The sequence below is a fragment of the Sceloporus occidentalis genome, unplaced genomic scaffold, assembly GCF_023333645.1.
Source record: "Sceloporus occidentalis isolate IW3139 unplaced genomic scaffold, rSceOcc1.0.p SCAF_13, whole genome shotgun sequence".
NCBI lineage: Eukaryota > Metazoa > Chordata > Lepidosauria > Squamata > Phrynosomatidae > Sceloporus > Sceloporus occidentalis.
Genome location: NW_028316993.1, coordinates 20,771,373 through 20,792,184, shown reverse-complemented (window position 1 = coordinate 20,792,184; position 20,812 = coordinate 20,771,373). Strand labels below are relative to the sequence as shown.

The 20,812-nt window shown below is 44.4% G+C and overlaps 1 protein-coding gene across 3 annotated transcripts in view; it reads left to right on the top strand.

The window, feature by feature from the left end:
* The window catches only part of ASAP3 (ArfGAP with SH3 domain, ankyrin repeat and PH domain 3), a 127,964-nt gene extending 108,454 nt beyond the window's left edge, over nucleotides 1-19,510 (top strand). For 2 of the 3 annotated variants that reach the window (XM_089478965.1, XM_089478963.1), the window contains 2 exons: nucleotides 9,766-9,888; nucleotides 10,371-10,504. In XM_089478965.1, the coding sequence (XP_089335091.1) occupies nucleotides 9,766-9,888; nucleotides 10,371-10,457 (210 nt within the window). In that variant the 3' untranslated portion in view covers nucleotides 10,458-10,504. Of the gene's footprint in view, nucleotides 1-9,765; nucleotides 9,889-10,370; nucleotides 10,505-16,901 lie in introns of those variants that run through there. The other variant, XM_089478964.1, reaches the window with a different exon arrangement.
* Nucleotides 19,511-20,812: the final 1,302 nt, after the last annotated feature.

The window sequence follows — 20,812 nt, the reverse complement described above, 5'->3', positions numbered from 1 at the left end:
TGACTACCAGAACGGAGGGCCCGAGTGGAAAGGTGAGGAAAAAGAAGGTCTGTTAAGTAAGGAGGGGCCAGCCCATGGAGGGCTTTAAACGTCAACAGTAGGAGCTTATACTGAATGCAGAAAGGGAGGGGGAGCCAGTGAAGGGATGCCAACACAGGAGAGATATAGTCACAGCGGTGGGTGGAAGTGATAATGCGAGCAGCTGAATGCTGGACAGAGATTAAAGGACAGAGGTGAGAAAGAGGAAGCCCAGCCAGGAGGACGTTACAGTAATCAAATCATGAGACCACTAGGGCATGGACCAGGATCTTGGCAGTAGAGGCGGAGAGATATGGTCGGATTTTGCTCATATTGTACAAAAAGAATCTACAAGCCTTGGCTGTGGTCTGGATCTGAGGGATACACGACAGAGAAGAATCAAAGATAAAACCAAGACTATGGGCTTGCTGGACTGGTTGAATAGAAATGTTGTCCACAGACACAGAAAAGGAGTGTTGAAGGGCGGACTTAGGAGGAAAGACAGGAAGCTCTGTCTTGGACATGTTGAGCTTCAGGCGCCGATGGTACATCCACTGCGAGACAGCTGTGAGACAAGACGAGACTTGCTGTTCAAGCCTTGGAGAAAGGTCGGGGTGGGTGTTGTCGGCATACAGATGGTAGGAAAAACCAAAAGAGCTAATGAGTTTACCTAAGGACAGTGTGTAGAGAGAAAACAGAAGGGGACCCAGAACAGAGCCCTGGGGAACTCCTACAGATAAGGGAACAGGAGAAGAAGTCTGACCTCCTGCAACTACTGCAAAAGATCTGCCAGACAAATAAGATCTAAACCAGTCAAGAACAGAGTCTGAGAACCCAAGGTCAGAGAGTATGTCAATTAGGAGACAGTGATCAACGGTGTCAAAGGCTGCAGACAAATCGAGAAGGATGAGAACAGAGTAAAGGCCATTAGCCTTGGCCTGTAAAGGGTCATTCGAGATCTTAGTGAGAGCTGTCTCTGTGGAATGCCTTGGGCGGAAACCAGACTGAAAGGGATCAGGAATGGAGTTGGCTTCAAGAAACTCGAGACAGCGAGAATAAACAACCCGTTCCAAAACTTTACACAGAAAGGGAAGAAGAGAAATCGGACGATAGCTAGACAAAGAGGAGGGGTCAAGAGAAGGTTTTTTCAGAATTGGGGAAATGAGAGCATGTTTGAAGTCCGACGGGAAGAAGCCTGTAGAGAGAGAGAGATTGAAGATATGGAGAAGCGAGGGCAGTAAAGAGGGAGCTATAGAAATTAGAAGACGAGTAGGAATTGGATCAAGAGGACAGGTTGCAAGTTTGGAAGAGTTCAGAAGTGTAGAGAGTTCATCCAAAGAGGCAGGAGGAAACACAGAAATTTTTTTAGGCGAGGGCGTTAGAAGATTATGAGCAGAAGAAGAATCGGGGGAACTATCTCAGAGCGAATAGTGGTAATCTTAGAGATGAAATAATTAGCAAAGTCATTAGGAGAGAATGATGAAGAGACTTATGTCTTATGTCTTGCACAGGTGAAGTGCTATTTATTGAGGTACCAGTAATGACTGACACACTTTGTTGGTTCAAGAAATTTATTGAGGATAATAAACAAATTTTGTTTGAACCTTACTTAGGTTTCATGACACTCCCTCCGCCGCTGACCTAAGCTTGTCAGTCTCAACCCATTTGTATGATTCGCAGAGACCACGAAGAAGAAGGACAGGTTGCATACCTGTAACGGTATTTCTTCGAGTGGTCATCTGCGAATACATACAAATCCCACCCATCCTCCCCTCAGTGTCCTGGTCTTCTTGGGCTCATTCTCATGTTGCTCATGCGGCTCCAATTGCGGAACTGGGAAAAGAGCGGGAACACAGGGGCTTTATAAGAGATGGGCGGAGCTACTGCCAAAAAGTTGCTATAAGTTGCAAAGTTAACTTTGCCCAGTGATTCCAGAAGTTTCCGAGCAGCACTGCGCAGGCACAATACAACCCATTTGTATGTATTCGCAGATGACCACTCGAAGAAATACCGTTACAGGTATGCAGCCTGTCCTTCTTGATGTTATGATGTTTTTGTAGTAAAACATATGTATTTTCAGGAACAGTACACATTAATAGACAGATATGTAAAAATAATGCAAACATGCATTATATTAGTAGAAAAATTATTTTAAAATGTGAGTGTTAATACTTAGATGGGAGACCACCAATGAAAACCAGCTAGTGTAGGCTATATTTCAGAGGAAGGAACTGACAAAACCAATTCTTGATTATGCCACACCTAAGAAAATCCTACAAAATTAATGGGGTCACCATAAATCAACAGGCAATTTAAGAGCACATACAAACATACAAGGTAGGTAAGACTGCATACAAAACAGATATGAAAGTTATATGTGAAAATTTCTGCCAGAGAATGTTATTGTTCTATGACAGGACTAGAAACATGTGGCCCTCCAAATATTGTTGGACTACATTCCCCTGACCCAGCTGATAGTGAGGGTCTGCAGCATCATGCATCGGGAGGCATGGAGACGCACTATCCACGATGCTGCAGCCTTTTTCGAAAACTCATGCCGAACGAGTATCGAAGAGAAACGACAACGCAAAAAGAACCGCAACCTGGAAACATCACCCAAGGAGACTTTCTGCTGTGCTTTCTGCAATAGGACCTGTTTATCCCGGATTGGCCTTTTTAGTCATCAACGCGCTTGTACAAAGCGTGGGATGAGTCCTTCCTGAATCTTTGTTCGCGAAGCAAAGCCAGACATTCCCCTGACCCAGCTGATAGTGAGGAATGATAGGAGTCCAACAATTTCCAGTCTAACAAGATCTGGAGGACCACATGTTTCCAAGCACTTATGGTGAGCAGGGAAATATCTAACCATGTAAGCAAGATATGTAGTTAAACCTGGCTTTGAACATTGATTCTGGCAACTGCCAAAGATCTTTATGGAACTGTTGATTCAGAGAGTGGTGTTTTGATTTTCCCAATAAGCAATCACATTTAAACTGAAAGTGTATTTATAGTTGGTCCTCTGTACCCACTGATTCTGCATTCATAGATTCAACCAGGAACAGCACCTGGCATTGCCTCAATCAGCCCTTTCTCTGGAGGAGACTCATCCTCCTCCTCATCCTCCGAGAGCTGATCTTGGCTGGCCATGACAGGTTTATTCAAGAGGGGGTTTGCCTTTGCCTTCCACTAGGTTAAAAATAAAACAAATTGAAATAATTGATTATAATAATATAAATAATTGATTATTCAGCCACTGAAACAACTGTAAAGTTAAAAAGAATTAAACTCAAACTATGTTAATTAGATGTTCCAATTTAAACAATGCAATGAAACCTCATTGCTGGTGCTGGAGAGAGCCAACATGATTTGAAAATTAGACTGCAATTCTGGACTTCCAGTGCTGACTATGGTGATGTGAGGAGAAGTCTGCAGGGCTCTGCAAACTTTCTCACTGCGTGCGGCATCAAAGGCAGTCATAAATTCCAGAGACTTCTGATTTATGAGATCGCTGGCACGGGATTCACAAAGAGCCTCACGAAGGTCAACCCCAGCCGAAAAACCCAGAAGAAAGGGTAAGGAAAAGAAGGCAAAAAGGCAAGGCAAAGGGGATCGGAGATCTGAGGCTTGGGGGTGCGGAGACCTGGGGGCAGACTAGCCGCACGTTAAATTGCAGTGAACCATAAGAACGGAGGAAGCGCTGCCGCCAGCACTAATAAATCTCCATCAAAATTACTTGGGCAAAAGTCTAGTCTTAAAAATTTGGATCTCACAGTGTGTAGTACTGAAATAGTATATCAGAATAGATATTTGCTAAAAAGAGAAGCATTGAACTTGAACTGTTCCCACAAAGGAATAGAAAGAAGAGTGAAAGTTAAAGCGGAGGAAAGAGGGCTGGGAAAAAACGATTTTGGTTTGAACTTTGTGGCAAGGAGATTAGAAGCAAGGAAAGGAGAGGGAGGAAATTTTTCTTTTTTCTTACAAGATTGGACAAATCTGTGACTTGTGATTTGGATTATAAATATTTTACAAAACCTCTCTTCCTCTCTTATGTATGGACTAGAACTAATGTTAATTCTTGGACATAAATAAATACAAAAAAGGGAAATTAATTATAGTCATAAATATATTGGATCCTGAAACTAAAGTTATTATAATTATATATCTGGAAATCATTGCTGAGATACAAGGACTGTTGTAAGAGTCTCCAGCTGAGTGACTATAAACTCAAGGTCAAATTTGTGGATTCAGACTGATAAGAAAGACAAAACAATTACTACCAAGACAAGACATTTAACATCTTAAGATGAATACCAGAAATCAGTCCAAATTATATAGGAGACCATCTATGGACTTCAATAATAGAGGAAATGACCAGTCAAATGTTCTAGAGGAAATTAAAAATATGACAGCCAAATGGCAAAAGGAAATGAAGGAGGAAATGAAAGATTTACGGACTGATGTAAAATCTGAATTGAGAGAGATGAATAAAACTATGGACCAGATTGTAAATGATCAAAAAAAGCTGGAAACAAGAATAGAAAAAAATGGAAGGGAATGTAAAATATCTGGAAGACAAGACAGATAGACTGACATATGAACAATTAAAAGCACAAGATGAAAGAGATTTAATGGATTTGAAAATGAGGGAAATTAAGAGGTTTGAAGGAGGAAAAGGATGAGGACTTGTATAAAAAAATTATCCCTTTTTTGGAAGAAATTACAGATTTAGATAAAAATCTTATAGAATGGGAGATTGACAGAATTTTCCAAATCTCCTCATCCTGGGCTGCGGGGGGGAAATTGCCATGGAACATCATAATTCAGTTTGGGTGTAGAAAACTCTGGAATATGATTCTGCAAAGAGACTTTGAAAAGGAATTAAAAATTGGAGATTGCCAAGTCAAAATGTATAGGGATATTCCCATGAGACTACTGAAGAAAAGACAGGACTACAGCTTCTTGGTCAGCCAATTAAAAACTTGTGGAATTTCTTACAGATGGGAAAAAACAGAGGGAGTATCATTCCGATACAAGGATAGATGGTATAAGATAAACTCCCTATCTATATAAAGAAAAAGAAGTTAATTTAGAGGACATACAAAATTTTCTAAACAAATGGAATCCTAAAGAAATTCAAGAAGATCATAGGGGAAAATTAAATAAACCGATAAGTAAAGTGGAAATAGAAGAGGCCTTTAAAAAGCTCAAAATTAATAAGGCTCCTGGGCCCGATGGTTTTACAGCCATTTATTACAAAAAAATTTCAGAACATATTAGTTCCCCATTATAGAAAGTAGTCAATTCACTGTTGTTTTCAAATATACTAAACACATGGAAGGATGCAAACATTTGTTTAATACCAAAAGAAAATAGAGATAAATTAGAACCAAAAAATTATAGGCCCATATCTTTATTAAATTTAGATTATAAATTTTTCTCTTATATTTTGGCTGAAAGATTTAAAGAAATATTACAAGACTGGATTGGAGAGGAACAATGTGGATTTCTTCCAGATACATAACTTGAGAATAATTTTGAATGTTATAGAATACGCTGACAAACATCCAGGCAAACAAATAGCTTTAATTTTAACCTTGTTGTGATCCCGCTTCGATCCATTGGGAGAGGTGGGAAGATAGAAATAAAAATTATCATTATTATTATTAATGTTTTTGGATATAGAAAAGGCATTTGACTGTGTAAATTGGAAATTTATGATGAAGGTGCTAGAGAAAATGAATGTGGGAAACAATTTTACAAAGTGGATTCAAGTAATATATAACTCTCAATCTGCCAAAATTGTAATAAATGGAGAAAAGACAGAGCAATTTCCCATCTACAGAGGTACTAGACAGGGATGCTCGTTATCTCTGCTTTTATTTATATGTGTGATTGAATCACTAATTGGAAATTTAAGAAATGAGAAAGAAATTAAAAGAATCAAAATTAAAAAGAATGAATTTAAGATCAGGGCATTTGCCAATGACTTAGCTTTACCTCTAGTAGATCCATTAGAAAATCTGGAAACATTAAATAAGTATTTGTTGGAATTTGAAAATGTTTCAGGCCTAAGGATAAATAAAGATAAAACGACAATAATAACTAAAAATATGACAAAAATAGAAGAAAGGAAAATGGCAGAGAGGATGGGCTTCTCTGTTAGTAAAAAAATAAAATATCTGGGAATTACATTAACAGGGAAAAATTCAGACTTATTCAAAAATAATTACGAGAAAATTTGGGGGGAAATCAAAAGGGACCTAATGAAATGGAAGGATTTAAAATTGAAATTAAATGGAAAAATTGCCTCTATAAAAATGAATGTACTCCCGAAATTTCTATATTTATTTCAAACGATCCCCATAATCTATAATGAGAAAGTCTTCAATGATTGGCAAAAAGAAATCTTGAGATATATCTGGGCAGGAAGAAAACCAAGAATTAAAATTAAAACATTACAGGATATCAAAGAAAGCAGAGGATTTGGATTATCAAATTTAAAATAATATTACAGAGCAGCATGCTTAGTTTGGATTCAAGACTGGATGAATTTGGAAAATACAAATTTATTAAATTTGGAAGGGGAAGGGTTAAGATTCAGATGGCACACTTATTTATGGTTTGAAAAAGAAAAAGTAAATAGAGATTTTAACAATCATTTTATTAGGAAGCCCTTATTAAAAGTATGGAAGATGTATAAGGAAAGATGTTCACCAAAAACACCGATCTGGATCTCTCCACATGAGGCTATGAATAGTAAAGAAAATTTTATGGAGAATAGATAGATAAAATTTGGCGATTTAATTAAATATCAGAATGATCAAATTCAAATTCTAACTCAAGAAGAATTGGAAGAAAAGGGATTTAAGGGCCATTGGTTATTATTTAGACAATTAAGGGGAAAATTAAAAATAGAAATTTAAAAAAATGGGATAGAAAGAAATCTAACAGAATTAGAAAAAAATCTTAATGAAAAATATCAAACCCTTTCAAAAATATACAAAATATTATTAAAATGGGAAACAGAGGAAGAATTCATTAAGGAGACCATGATTCAATGGGCAAAAAATGTCAGCTATAATATAGATATAGACAAATGGGAAAAGGTCTGGAAAAACACAAGTAAAGTTTAATTGATGCAAAATATAAGAGAAAATATTTTAAAATTGCATCATAGATGGCATTTATCGCCGGCAAAATTATCAAAAATGTATTTAAAAAATGAGCCCAAATTGTTGGAGATGCCAGAATGAAATTGGATCCTTTTATCATCGGGCCCATTCACATTACAAAAAAAAATCGGTTCTGAAACCGATTCAGTCACGTGAAGTTCCTACTCACCCCGAATCTCACACAAGCAAATCCGGGGCTTGCACACCCGTTCCGTGTTAAATGGCCCCTAGCGTGGTGTTTTTGAAATCGGCGCAAATACCGTTTCTTTTGGAAAACCCCAGGTCCTGGGAATGAGAACTTGGCCTCGATCACGATCGAGGCAAATTGAGGGAGGGATTTAGGTCAGAGGGTGGGCAAAGGGCAAGGCATTTCCTCCCCTCATCGGAGGGGAGGGGGAGGAGGAAAGAGCCCTGGGAAGAAGGGAGCAAGGGAAGGCATTCTTTAGGAGCCTCTTTTCCCTGCATCCCCTGCCCAAAGCCCTCTGTCACTGGGCATTCCTTCCCTTGCAGGAGGAAAAAATTCAGGTCACGAACGGAGCTCATGTCAGGCAAACCCCCCCCCCCGCTTTTCAAATTCAAACAATTTTTTTTTGAGCAAATATGCACATTGAATACATTATGTTTGTATTCCAGAGGCAGATGGAGCTGGGCTTGCACTTTATATCCTTGGATCTCCTTGCCTTCTGCAGAGGGGGAAGCTACAAATGTTGCAAACAATCAATGTTACATTTTAAACAATTTTTTTGGAGCAAATATGCGCATGGTTTGTCTTCTTGAGCAGATACAGCAAGGGAAGCAAAGGGAAAGCTAATGTTGCTTTTAAAAGCATAAAAAAAATGCATGGCAATCCCATCCTTTGCCTGGGACAGGGGCAGATCTGACCCCAAAGCCCACAGGTTTATAAAAAAAGAGAGAGAGAGAGAGGCATCTCTCTCCCTGCTTCAGCCGCTGAAACCCCTGTGCCTGGCTCTTTAAAAAGGGAGGACACTTTCCCCGATGCCCTGCAAACGTCACCATGACGATAGCTTGATTGGCAGCAGCCACCTCGCCAGCAGACACAGAATGCATTCGATTTCTAATTTGCAAGGTCAAAATGCATTTGATTTCAAATTTGTAGTGGGCACTTGCTAACGGAGCGATTCGGGGGAGGGGCATCCGGATCAGCCCAGTTCCTTCCAGGTCTTTTAGACCAGTATGAATGGGGCCATCAGTGGTGGACCTGTAAAAAAGCTAAAAATTTCTGGAAAAGGATACATGCAGAGATTGAAAAAAAAATGAATGTGAAAATAAAAATGACCCCAGAATTATATTTACTAACTATGATAGAGAATGATATAAATATGAACAAATCAAAAGAAAGATTGTTTTACATGATAATAGCTGCAAGGTTAGGATATGCTAGGTTGTGGAAAAATCCCTCTTCTCCAACACTGCAAGACTGGCTAATTAAATTATTGGAATTGGCTAATGTAGATAAACTGACATGTCTAAGTATAGGTAGTTAAGTGTTAGGATTTTGAGACTTAAGTGAAGATCTTTATGTAACTAATTGTTAACGGTGACGTTATTTATGAAGCATGAAGATATACCAGAATTGTAGTGGAGAAAGGAAGTTCCTTTTAATTTTTTTTCTTTTCTTTCCCCTCCTTTCTCTTTTTGTTTTATTTTTTGTTACTTATTTCGTACTTCTGTATTTCTATTAATAAAATGTAATTTTAAAAAAATAGACTGCAATTCTGGAGACCAGAGTTTGAATCCCAGCTCAGCCATGGAAAACCACTGAGTGACCTTGAGCAAGTCATACTCTCTCAGCCTCAGAGAAAGGCAAATCTTGTCAAGAAAATCCTGTAATAGGTTCACTTTAGGATTGCCATAAATTGGAAATGACTTGAAAATGACAACAAATGGTGCTGGAAAGACATTTAAAATCCTGGGCATCCCCTACAAGAAGGGTATTCCAAACCTGGCTAGGATGCCAAAACTGAGATGGAACTAAAGATGCTGATCATATTCATTTTTTGTAAAACTTCTCCAGAAACCAGCTATACAAACCAACGTTCTATAATCCAGCTTTGCCCAAATTGGTGCCTTTAGAAGAAAATGGTGTACATGTTTAAATGCATTCTTGTTTATGTGTGTTGGGCTACAATTCCTATCAACCCCAAGCCACCATAGCTTGCTGACTAGGGACTATACGTGTTGAAATCCATCTGTAGAAGGCACTAGTTTGGAGAAGGCTGGTTTTGCATTCTGTTTCCTCCTGTTGGGAGGAAAACTAGGGACCCACAAAATGAGAAATACATTGTCTTGCTGTGAATCCAAACAAATGTCTGAATTGTACTGCAGTCCTGCCCGAGTCTACTCAGTGGGGTATGCTCCCTAGTAATTTTTTTTTACGTTTCCCATGGCCTCTTCTTTATTTTATTTTTCCCCTAAGATAGCTGCATGCTACTACCATGCAGATCCCTTTGCCAAGGTCAGGTATTATTCCCCTGTCTGTTTAACTAAAAGAAGAAATCAGTAGGAAGCACCATACTCTCCACTGTACTGATAGTGACTGTTTTGGCTTATGCAGGCCAAAGGACGGCCAAAGAGAGTAATGGCTTTGGCTGACTGCAAGGGAGACAAAGCCCGGGAGTTGACTTTCTCCAAGGGTGAAGTGATTGTGGTAACACGAGAAGAGGATCAGCAAAGTTGGGTGAGTGTTACCTCTTCTTCACGAGTGTGTGCATGTAGAATTTTGTTTCCAGCTGGGGAGGGAAGAGTCAGAAGGTGACAATAAAAACTTTAGCATTCTAGATGTTGTTATCATTCTGGACTGAATTCTGATGTTTCCATTCCTCCTGAAGTTCTGTCTCTTAATAAATCTTAAGAGCTTTTTCAAGGAAATATGGGGTGATAATAATATGATAGCTCTATGAACAGGTTTCCTGTTTGTCTAATGCTGATTCAGAGTTCTAATCTTTCATTTTAGTTACTGTAGGTATCCCAGATCAAAACCAAAGGATCACAGGAGTCTGGATCTCTTTGGCTGGGACACATAGACTGTCAAATGAATGGCTTCCACTCAATGATTCTCTGGCTACTGGAGCAAACAGAAGAGCCCTGAATGTATGATCGTGCTACATTGGGGGAGGGGAATCTCTAACACCATCCTGTTTTTTCTCTTTGTCCCAAAAGTGTGAAATAAAACAAAGGATGGAGCAGAAGTCCTGTGCAACTGTGAACCCAGCAGGAGTGCATGGTTCTTCTTCGTGGTCTCTGTGAAGTACACAAATGGGTTATTCTGCGCCTACGCAGCATTTCTGGATCCTACTGGAATCACTAGAGAAGACTTTTTGGCAGTAGCTCCGCCCACCCTCTATATAGGCAGGAGGTCTTCCTGCCTTTTCTCAATTCCTTTTGTCCACTGTGTGAGCAGTTTAGGAACCTCGATCAGGTATTGCTCCTTCCTTAGTTTTCACTTTTGTCTACTATGTTCGCTCTGACTTCGTTTTGCCTTGACGACTCTTTTGGATTGTGGTTTGGACTTGGTTTTGGACTCTGACTAACAGTAATAACTTGGACTCCTTGACCATTCTCTCTCCTCATCCCTTGGTTTTGTTGAAAATGTCTGTGCACTCCTTCAAGAAGTGCTCTGATTGTGGGACCAACATCCCAGCGCTCGACGGACACTCTTTGTGCCTCCTCTGCCTGGGCGAGGGCCACGTCCCCGCTTCCTGCCCTCATTGTATGGCCTTCACTCCACAGGCCAGGGAGATGGGCTTGGATCCATGCTGTACGTGTAAATTTTGAAGCCTCCCTCTAGAGCCTCTGCCAAGGCCGCCACCGCTATTAGCAAGCTCTCATCTCTGGCTTCTGGGGTCCCGGCCAAGGCTATTGCAGCCGAGGGCACTACCCCTTTGTCTCCTCTGAGGGTCCCTGCCAAAGTTACTGCAGCCGTGGGCAAACCCCATACAGATGTCTCTGGGTCCCAAACCCCAGATAAACCAAGATCCACAGACCAGGATGTGGCTGACCACCCATCCTCATCAAAGAGGAGTAAGTCTTCTGATTCCTCCAAACCGGAGAAAAAGAAGCCTGGGACAAGTTCAAGGACTCATCCAATCACTCTGCAAAAAGCCTTGTCTTTCCGCGGACTCTGACAACGATTGCTGGTCCCACACCAACATGCAACCCCAGCCAGCCGACACCGACCTGGCTTCGGTACCGTGTGCCCAACCAGCACCTCTGACTCAGACATCTCCTGGTCTCGACTCTCAGGCCTGGCCCAAAAAGACCACCTTCTTGCATTCCTTCGCCGATCCCTACCAACTCTCGGAAGGCGAAGAGGAAGCTTATCTCACCCATGCAGTGATCCCAGACCAACTCTCCCAGACTTCAGAAGTCATTGCCTTTGAGGATGAGCAAGACTACGACACATCCTCTATCATTGCTGAACCCCTTAGACGGGATGTCATCCTTGATCAAGCTCCAGGTTCTTACTTCCTGCCTCTTGATCCATCCGAAGTGCTTGGTGGCCGGTTCATTTCATCTTTCCAACCAGTTGAACCCACTTTGCCTCCACCAAGGTCATCTGCTGAATCCATTCCTCGGTCGCACCTCTCCTCCGCCTCCCAAGCGGAACCGTCCCGTCCCAGCGACCTCTGCAGTCTCCTTGCAAGTCTGCCAGTACCGATAGCCTCTTGGGCCCTCTCAGCCCAGACCACTCTCTTCTGAATCCGCAGACCACTCTGTCTCAGATTACACCCAACCTCTCCAGCCACGTCCCTTGGCGCTCCTTGAGACTCGCTCCTTCTCGGAGGACATTTTTTCATTCTCTGAGCAGATGATTCGGATGAGCAAAGCTTTGAACATCGAGATCCTCCACGCAGACTCTTAGGCTCTCGACCCTATTGATGAAAGGATTCACAACAAGCTTCCAACTCCGACCTCTATTGCATTCCTGCCTTCCATGTCCAAAATTGCAAAATGTTTTTGGCCCACTTTGTCTATGACCCAGCCATCTACCAGGAAATTGGACAATCTGTACCGCATTTCACCCTCGGAAGAGATCTGGCTTTTTGAACACCCTCGCCCTAACTTGGCAATCGTGGAAGCCTCCCAGGTCCGTGCGGCCCCAAAGACAGCTCTGACCCCCAATGACAAAGAAGGTCGTAAACTTGACTCCATGGCACAAAAGTCCTACACCTCTGCAGCCTTGGATCTTAAAATCCAGAACTATTCAGCGTGCATGGCTGCCTACCAACAGCAGCTTTGGGGAAAAGCTCTTCCCCTTTATGAACACCTCCCTGAGGACAAGAGACGGATGGCTATGGCCATCCATGCAGAGGCCCATGACTTGGCCTCGCAGCAAATTTCAGCGGCCCAACACTCTGCTGCAGCTTTCAGACTCCTTGGCCCTCCGATGCCACGCCAGGCTAAGATCTTCAGATCTCACGCCTCAGGTCAAACACGCTCTTGAAGCGCTCATCGTTGGCGTCACGAGACTCTTCCATAAGGAGACTGATGAGAAACTTGATTTCAAAAACAAAATGAAAAATACAGCCTGTAAATACGGCATGTCTTCTCTCTCCACTTTTCGTTCTCCTTTCTCTCAACGTCATTCAGGATGGCAAAGACCCCCCCCTACACCCCCCAACCAGGGTAGATCCATTCTCGGACTATCAACAGCAGCGGTTCACCTCCCAACAACAAGGAAAGCGCCAACAAAAACAGAAATACAAACAGCTCTTCCACAAGAAGGAAAATTCAGAACAAGGCAAACGTCGCTTCTGAAGTTCCCCAGTGCATTCCGTTCTCTCAACCCCCTTCAGGGATGCCCTGGAGTTGCAATCCCCCCCTCCTAGGGGTACCATCCTCACCACCCTCCCCTCAGACATCCTTCTCGACCAAGTGTGCTCTATGTTGCACAAAGGGGCCATTGAGCCCATCTCTCCGTCCCGGACCCGACACTGTCTATTTTCCAGATATTTCATTGTGCCAAAGCTACAGGTGGCCTCCATCCCATCTTGGACTTGCGTTTCTCGAACTCTTTCATAGCCTACAAGCGTTTCCATATGGTAACCTTGGCTTCCATCTTGCCTGTTCTATAGGAGTCAGACTGGTTCGCCACCTTGGACCTTCGAGATGCCTATTTCCACATCAGCATCCGAGAAGACCACTGGGACTTCCTTGCCTTCTCTGTTGGCCTTGACTGTTTTCGGTACCGAGTGCTGCCTTTTGGACTTTCCTCCGCACCGAGGGTTTTCACGAAGTGCATAGCGGTCATAGCCGCATACCTCCGCCAACAGAACATCATCGTCTTTCCTTACTTGGATGACTGGTTGTTTGTCCAGACGAATGCTCCTCTCTCATCTCAACTCGGCACTCTCCCTCCTTCACCACTTGGGACTCATGATCAACAAAGAAAAGCCCACCCTCTGCCCAGACCAGCGGGTGTGCTTCATAGGAGCCACCTTGGACTCCAAGACCTGCAGAGCATACCTCCCTCAAGACAGGTTCCTCAATCTCAGGTCTGCAATCTGTCATTTCCTTGCCTCCCAGTGCATCACTGCCTGAACAGCTCAGGTTGCCCTCGGCCATATGGCATCCACCACATACGTCACACCATCGGCCTGTCTCCACATGCGTCCTGGCTCCTCTCAGTTTTCAACCCGGCCTTTGACGACCCACAGAAGTGGCTCACCGTGCCAAGGCCTGTCGCCCGCTCCCTCTGCTGGTGGCTCAATCCACACAATGTTTTGGTGGGCATCTCCTTCCTCTTGCCACAACCTCAGTCTTCACTGACCACCGATACTTCAAACACGGGCTGGGGAGCCCATCTCAATGACCTCTTTGTCCACGGCAGATGATCCCCAAAAGAGTGCCAGTTGCACATCAACGCGCTCGAGATGTTGGCAGTTCAAAAGGCACTCAAAGCCTTCGAACCCTCCCTGTGGAACCAGGTCATCCTCCTCCTCACGGACAACACGACCATGCTGTATTACATCAACAAGCAAGGCGGTACCGAGTCGACCACCCTTCTCAGCCTCACCCTCCAGATCTAGAACTGGTACATCCGAAGGCAGATCACCTTACAAGTCATACATCTCCCTGGAGAGTAGAATGAACTAGCAGACAAATTGAGCAGAGCTTCAGACTCTTGTCACAAGTGGCAACTGAACCCCCAAGTTGCCCTTCACCTGTTTTCTCGGTGGGAAACCCCAGATGTCAACCTTTTTGCCTCTCATCTCAACACTCAATGTTCCAGGATCCCTTCACCTCGGTCCCGAGGGGATGCCTTCCTCTTCCAGTGGTCCGGCAAAATGTTCTACACCTTTCCCCCATTTCCTCTCTTCACCAGAGTGGTAGCAAAACTACGAATGGACAGATCAGACGCGATCCTGATCACCCCTTGGTGGCCAAGACAGCCGTGGCTTGTCCCGCTTCTCCATCTCTCCCAGAACCACTTCTGGCCTCTGCCTCTCCGTCCCGACCTTCTCACTCTTCACGATGGTCGAGTTCGCCACCCCGACGTGGACACTCTCCGTCTCGTGGCGTGGAGGATCTGGCCCTGACCGGGCTCTCGGTACCGGTCTGAGAAATCATTTTGGCTTCCACTCAGTGTTCCTACACCTTCAAGTGGGAATTTTTTTTCGCTTTTCTGTCCTCGGCGGGACTCATCTCTTTGGGGGTCACCTTCTCTGTTGTTTTGGACTTCCTCCACCACCTTTCAGCATCTGGACTTTCCATTTCATCCTTGAAATGCTACCTCGTGGCCATTTGTGCACACTTTCAATTTTCTGGCCACCCATCCTTCTTCACTGACCCACTTGTGAAGAAATTTTTCAAAGGCCTGGCCAACCTAAGACGGCCGGCAGTGATCCCAATCCTGACTTGGGACCTCCAGCTTGTCTTAGCAGCACTTGCTACCTCTCCCTTTGAACCTCTGGCTTCCTGTGACCTCAGGCTCCTCACCTGGAAGACAGCCTTTTTGGTAGCCATCACCTCGGCACGCCCTGCCAGTAAACTCTGTGCCCTCCGTATGGATTCTCCGCACTTAAAATTTTTCAAGGACAATGTCATCCTCCATCTGGACATTTCCTTTCTACCAAAGGTTGTGTCCACCTTTCATTTCAGTCAGGACATCATTCTCCCGATGCTAGCCCCAAACCTGACCACAGACACCGAGCGTTGGTTCCACTTCCTTGATGTCAGGTGGGCGCTAGCCTTCTACCTCGACAGGACCATATCCTCTCGTCGTTCCCCCAGACTTTTCTTCTGCTACTCCAACCCCAAACTAGGACTTCCAGTCACCCCTCAACGTTTTTCCAAATGTGTGACTTCCACAATCCTTTTCTCTTACGAGATTTTTGGGAAGACTCCACCTGCTCAAATTTGAGCTCACTCCACCAGGGCAATAGCTTCATCTTCAGCCTTCCTCTCCGGAGTTCCTTTGGAGGACATTTGCAAGGCTGTGGTATGGTCACAACCTCTGACCTTTATCAAGCACTATAGACTTCATACCAGGCACTGACGTGAAGCAGCCTTTGACAGAGCTGTTCTCCTTTCCGGAATGCACTAAAAGGTTAGTTGGCACTTGTCAAACATGACACTCATACTGTTTCTGAATTAATAATTGTTTATTGCCAGGACACTCCCTCCTCCACAATGGGAGAAGCTTGCCAGTCTAACCCATTTGTGTGCTTTGCAGAGACCATGAAGAAGAAGGAAAGGTTGCTTACCTGTAACTGTAGTTCTTTGAGTGGTCATCTGCAAATCCACACAAATCCCGCCCATCCTCCCCTCCATCGTGTCCTTCTCTCTTCCTTGTCTGCTCTTACGGCAGACCATTTTTGAACTGAGAAAGACCTCCTGCCTAGATAGTGAGTGGAGCTACCGCCAAAAAGTCTTCCCTAGCGATTCCAGTAGCATCCGGAAATGCTGTGCAGGCGCAGAATAACCCATTTGTGTGGGATAGAGGCAGGCCAGCAACAACAGGCCTCGCCTGAAAGAAAAAGAGCCCTCCTTCCGACCACCATCTTGAGGGGGATAGAGGCAGGCCAGCAACAACAGGCCTCGCCTACTAAGAAGAAAAGCCCTCCTTCCGACCACCATCTTGAGGGGAGAGAGGCCTCCGAGAGAGAGTAGACCATCCATTAAGAAGCCAAGTCCTCCCTCCAGTCCATCTGCCTTGGTCCAGGCCTCGGAGGTAGAGAAGAACTCCTGGACCTCATCCCCTTCCCCACCACCATTCCTTCTCCTTTGTATCGTGTCTTTTTAGATTGTAAGCCTGAGGGCAGGGAACTGTCTAACTAAAAGTTTGTATGTATAGCGCTGTGTAAATTTACAGCGTTTTATAAATAAAGGTTAATAATAATAATAATGGATTCGCAGATGACCACTCGAAGAACTACAGTTACAGGTAAGCAGCCTGTCCTTCTTCCTCCATTTCTTTTACCATGAGAACACATGGAGATAGGAATCTGAATTATATTGGTTTCCATGCAGCACCCTCCACATATGTGGTCTTTGCCTACTATTTGGATAGAGAATATGTGGTCTTCCAGGAGATGTTAAACTGCAGTTTCTGTCCTCTGTCACCATTGGCTATACTGGTTAGATTTTCTGGGATATGCAGTTCAACAACCTATGTAAGGCCACATGTTTTCTAGCCCAGTATACTACTTATGTTTTTCTTTCAACTTGTCTTCTTTTTTGTCCTTCCAGATTGGTTTCATTGAAGGCGATGGCACAAGAACAGGTGCTTTTCCCTCCAGCTTTGTACATCCATTGCAGGAATGATAAGGTGGCCCTATGCATTCATTTTTCAACTGGATTGATGAGCCAATCCTGAATGTACTAATACTAGCATGCAGATTTGCTAGATCTACTTTGAGCCTGTTCTCCATAAAATGTCATCTGATTAATCAGTTCTGTGATGATGTCACTGGAATCGGCACACAGAAGAGTCTGGCTTTCACTACTCAGCTGGACCAAGAAGGGTCATGGATGATCCTATGGTTGGAATGTTCTTCTCCATAATAGAGGTAGACTTGGTTTGATCTCTGTTAACCTAAATTATGTCATTTGCAAAATAACAGAGTGCACACAGTTCTTGCAAGAAATGCAGGCTCTGCCACAAAGTCATCACATCCTCTGTTGGATCTCTCGCTCAAAAGAATGTTGTATTCCAGCTTTGCTGATGACATGTGCAGATGTGGAATGTATCAAGGTCCCAAATGTGCAATTTGATTTCCTATCGACCTCAGTTTGCATTATGATGACATCCATAAGAGATGGGATTTGCTTTAGAAAAAAATTTTGGGGAAAATATCTGAGATGATTTGGAACCTTTGACATGGCTTTTAAAAGTAGCAGATGGGCTACATTTCCTACGCCAACCCTCTTGAATCCATTTCCCCATTTGTTCAACACCCAGTGGAGAGCAAAATGTCCTTTCTTCAGGGAACTCTGCTTCTGTCCATCCCAGTGCAAAAAAGTCCTCATACTTTCTATGTGACACCTTTAAATTGCAGAGGATTCTAGAAATCCTCTGTTGGTCACCTTTGGTCTAGTTGCCAAGGTTTTTGTCAAGACACCCTTCATTGTTGTAGAGGATTAGGAACAGCGGAGAAGTAGCAGGGGCAGCCCTGCAGCACAGCCAGAGGAGGCAAGTTGTTCCAAATCACAGAACTTGGGCATTTTTCTCCCCAGCCAGCCACTATTTTTACAGCCCTGTCTTTGCCTTCCAAATGATTGATGGAAGAAAAATACAGTATATGATACAAAAAAGCCATGGCTGACCCAAGACATTTTGCTGTCTGTACTAGCAAAGTGGTGTCCATCTCCCAAGCAGTTTTCTTCATCTTTCTAGCAGTAAAAATACAATAATAATAATCTAATAGCTAACAAGAAAGAACAGCTAGCTACTTCAAGTGAGTTCAGGTCTCCAGGGCCACATTAACTGCATCCAACAGTACTAAAGGAACTCACCGATTTAATCTCAGAGCCTCTTAGAGAATTCCTGGAGAACTGGAGGAATCCCTGCAGTCTGCAGGTGGGCAAATATTGTTCCCATCTTTAAAAAGGGGAAGAAAGGGCTGTAGACCCATCAACTTGATGTTGAAACCAGGAAAAGTTCTACAGTAGATAACATCTGGTTTGTGACCACTTAGAAAAAGAGGCTCTGGTTGCTAAGAACCAGCATGGAATTCTTAAAAGCAAGTCATGCCAGACTAATCTTATTTCTTTTTTATACAGTTAGAAGCTTAGTATTTCAGTAAGTTTTTTTGTCAAGCCTCCCTTCCTTTCAAACGTTGTCACTGACAAGGTGGTAAAATGTGGACTAGACTGTGCCAGTGTTACATGGATTTGCAGCTAGTTTAGGGACAGATTACAGTGAATGTTCATCAATGATTTCTCATGATCCTGGAGAGAAGGATAAGGGTACTGAAGATTTCTGTTCTAGGCTGAGTTTAATTGAAGATCTTTATACATGTCAGTAGAATTTACTACCTTGGAAGATGGTAAACTTAATTAGATGTTTTTAAACAGAGGTTAGATGGTCACAGTTTAGAGGTGCTTTAAACTGTGGATTCCTACTGGCAGGGGACTGGACTAGGGTGCAAAACACACTGCAGAAATAATCCAATTTGAGGTCACTTTAACTTCCTTGGCTTGGTGCTAGGGAATTCTGGGAATTGTAGTTTTTTGAAACATTTAGCCTTTTCTGTCAGATAGCTGTGGTGCCACAATAAACTACAATTCCCAGGATTCCTTAGCACTGAGCCAGGACAGTTACAACAGTCTCAAAATGGATTATTTCTGCAATGTGTTTTGGACCTAGATGGCCCTTGGAGTTCTTTTCATCTCTCTGATTCTATTAATTAGTTGTCTTTTCAGGATACCACTGTTCTGCTACCTCAGTGCCTAATAGCAGGGCTGGCCTTGTAGGGTACTTTTTGAAGTACTAAGATTAGGAGTGGATACCATTCTGTGTTCTGCCAATAGGCAGACAAATGTGTTTGGCCATCCCTGAAAAGCATGCTGTCAGTCTCCTAGTTATAGAGTTTCTGAGACACTGTATCTCAAAGTTGCAAAGTATAAAGGAAACCACTGGTCCTTTAGCTATCATCTTTGTTGATCAGTCATTAAGGGGTTGGATACAAAGTTAGTTGTACTCATGACTAATGGAAACCAATAAGGCAAGTTAGGTTGTGCCTAGATGTGCATTCAAATAACTGCAACCCAATATTTTAGAGCAGGGGTCGGCAACCTCCGGCCCGTGGGCCGGATGCGGCCCGGGGAGGTCTGCCGACCGGCCCCTGGCTGCTGTTGCTGCCGCCGCCGCCCGTCACGGCTTTTCGCCGCTCTGGGTGCCGCCATTCTGGGCGGCAAAATGGTGGTGAAGTCTCGCGCGACCTTACCCGCCATTTTGGGCGAAAAAATGGCAGCACCCATAGCGGCCTCTGGGGCTATGGGCACTGCCATTTTGCCTCCCAAAATGGCGGCGCCCAGAGCGGCGAAAAGCCGCGATGGGTGGCCACGGCGGCAGTGGCGGCGGGCCTCTAGGAGGCCCGCTGCCGTCGCTGGGGCCCTCCAGGAGGGCTCCGACGGCGGCAGGGGGCCTCTGAGGGGCCCTTTGCTGTCTCTGGGGCCCACCAGGAGGGCTACGACGACGGCAGGGTGCCTCTGAGGGGCCCTTTGCCGTCTCTGGGGCCCTCCAGGAGGGCTACAATGATGGCAGGGGGCCTCTGGGGGGCCCTTTGCCATCGCTGGGGCCCTCCATGAGGGCTCCAATGGCGGCAGGGGGCCTCTGGGAGGCCCGTTGCCATCGCTGGGGCCCTCCAGGGGGCCCTCCAGTGCTGGTGGCCCCCACCAGCCTTTTTGCCGGTCTCTGACAGGGCCTGGGGCCCCATCAGGGGCCAGCAAAGATGGGGAGGCCTGGCCCCCGGAGGGTGGAAGCTCCGCCCCCGGCATGCGGCCCCGCCCCTGGAGGGTGGAAGCTCCACCTGCCAACACACGGCCCCGCCCCGGAGGGTGGAAGCTCCACCCCCGGCATGCGGCCCCACCCCAGAGGGTGGAACCTCCACCCCCTGGCACGTGGCCCCGCCCCGGAGGTTGAAGCTCCACCCCTGGCTTCGGCCCCCCAGTCGCCTGAGGGACAGCAACCCGGCCCCCGGCTCAAAAAGGTTGCCTACCCCTGTTTTAGAGCATTACAGCCAGTGGAAAATCCTCTTCCAAAAAATCAGAAATCTTTCTTGTGTCAAACATTTTTTAAAAAATAGTCAGCAGTGCTGCAGTATAGTTTAAGAGCTGGTATCAGCTCACCTGTTCTCTCTTTCATGCAGTGCAATCACCAGAGTTTAAGTTTGTGACTGTGTGTATCTAAAACAAAACAATGAAGGGCATAACCCTGAATAAATAATAATACATAAACCAGTTTTTAAAAATTGAAAAAGATATACCTGTCATGGAAATTGCATACCTCTTCTCTCGCTGTGGGCAAAGAACTTGAGGTGGCACTTGTTTTCTTTGCTCCCAGATCTCCAGCCTGGTTTGACCTGTTTTCAGGAGAAATTGCTTTTCCATACATATTGTCTGCATGTTCCTTTCCTGAAGTTCAGCTCAATCCTTAA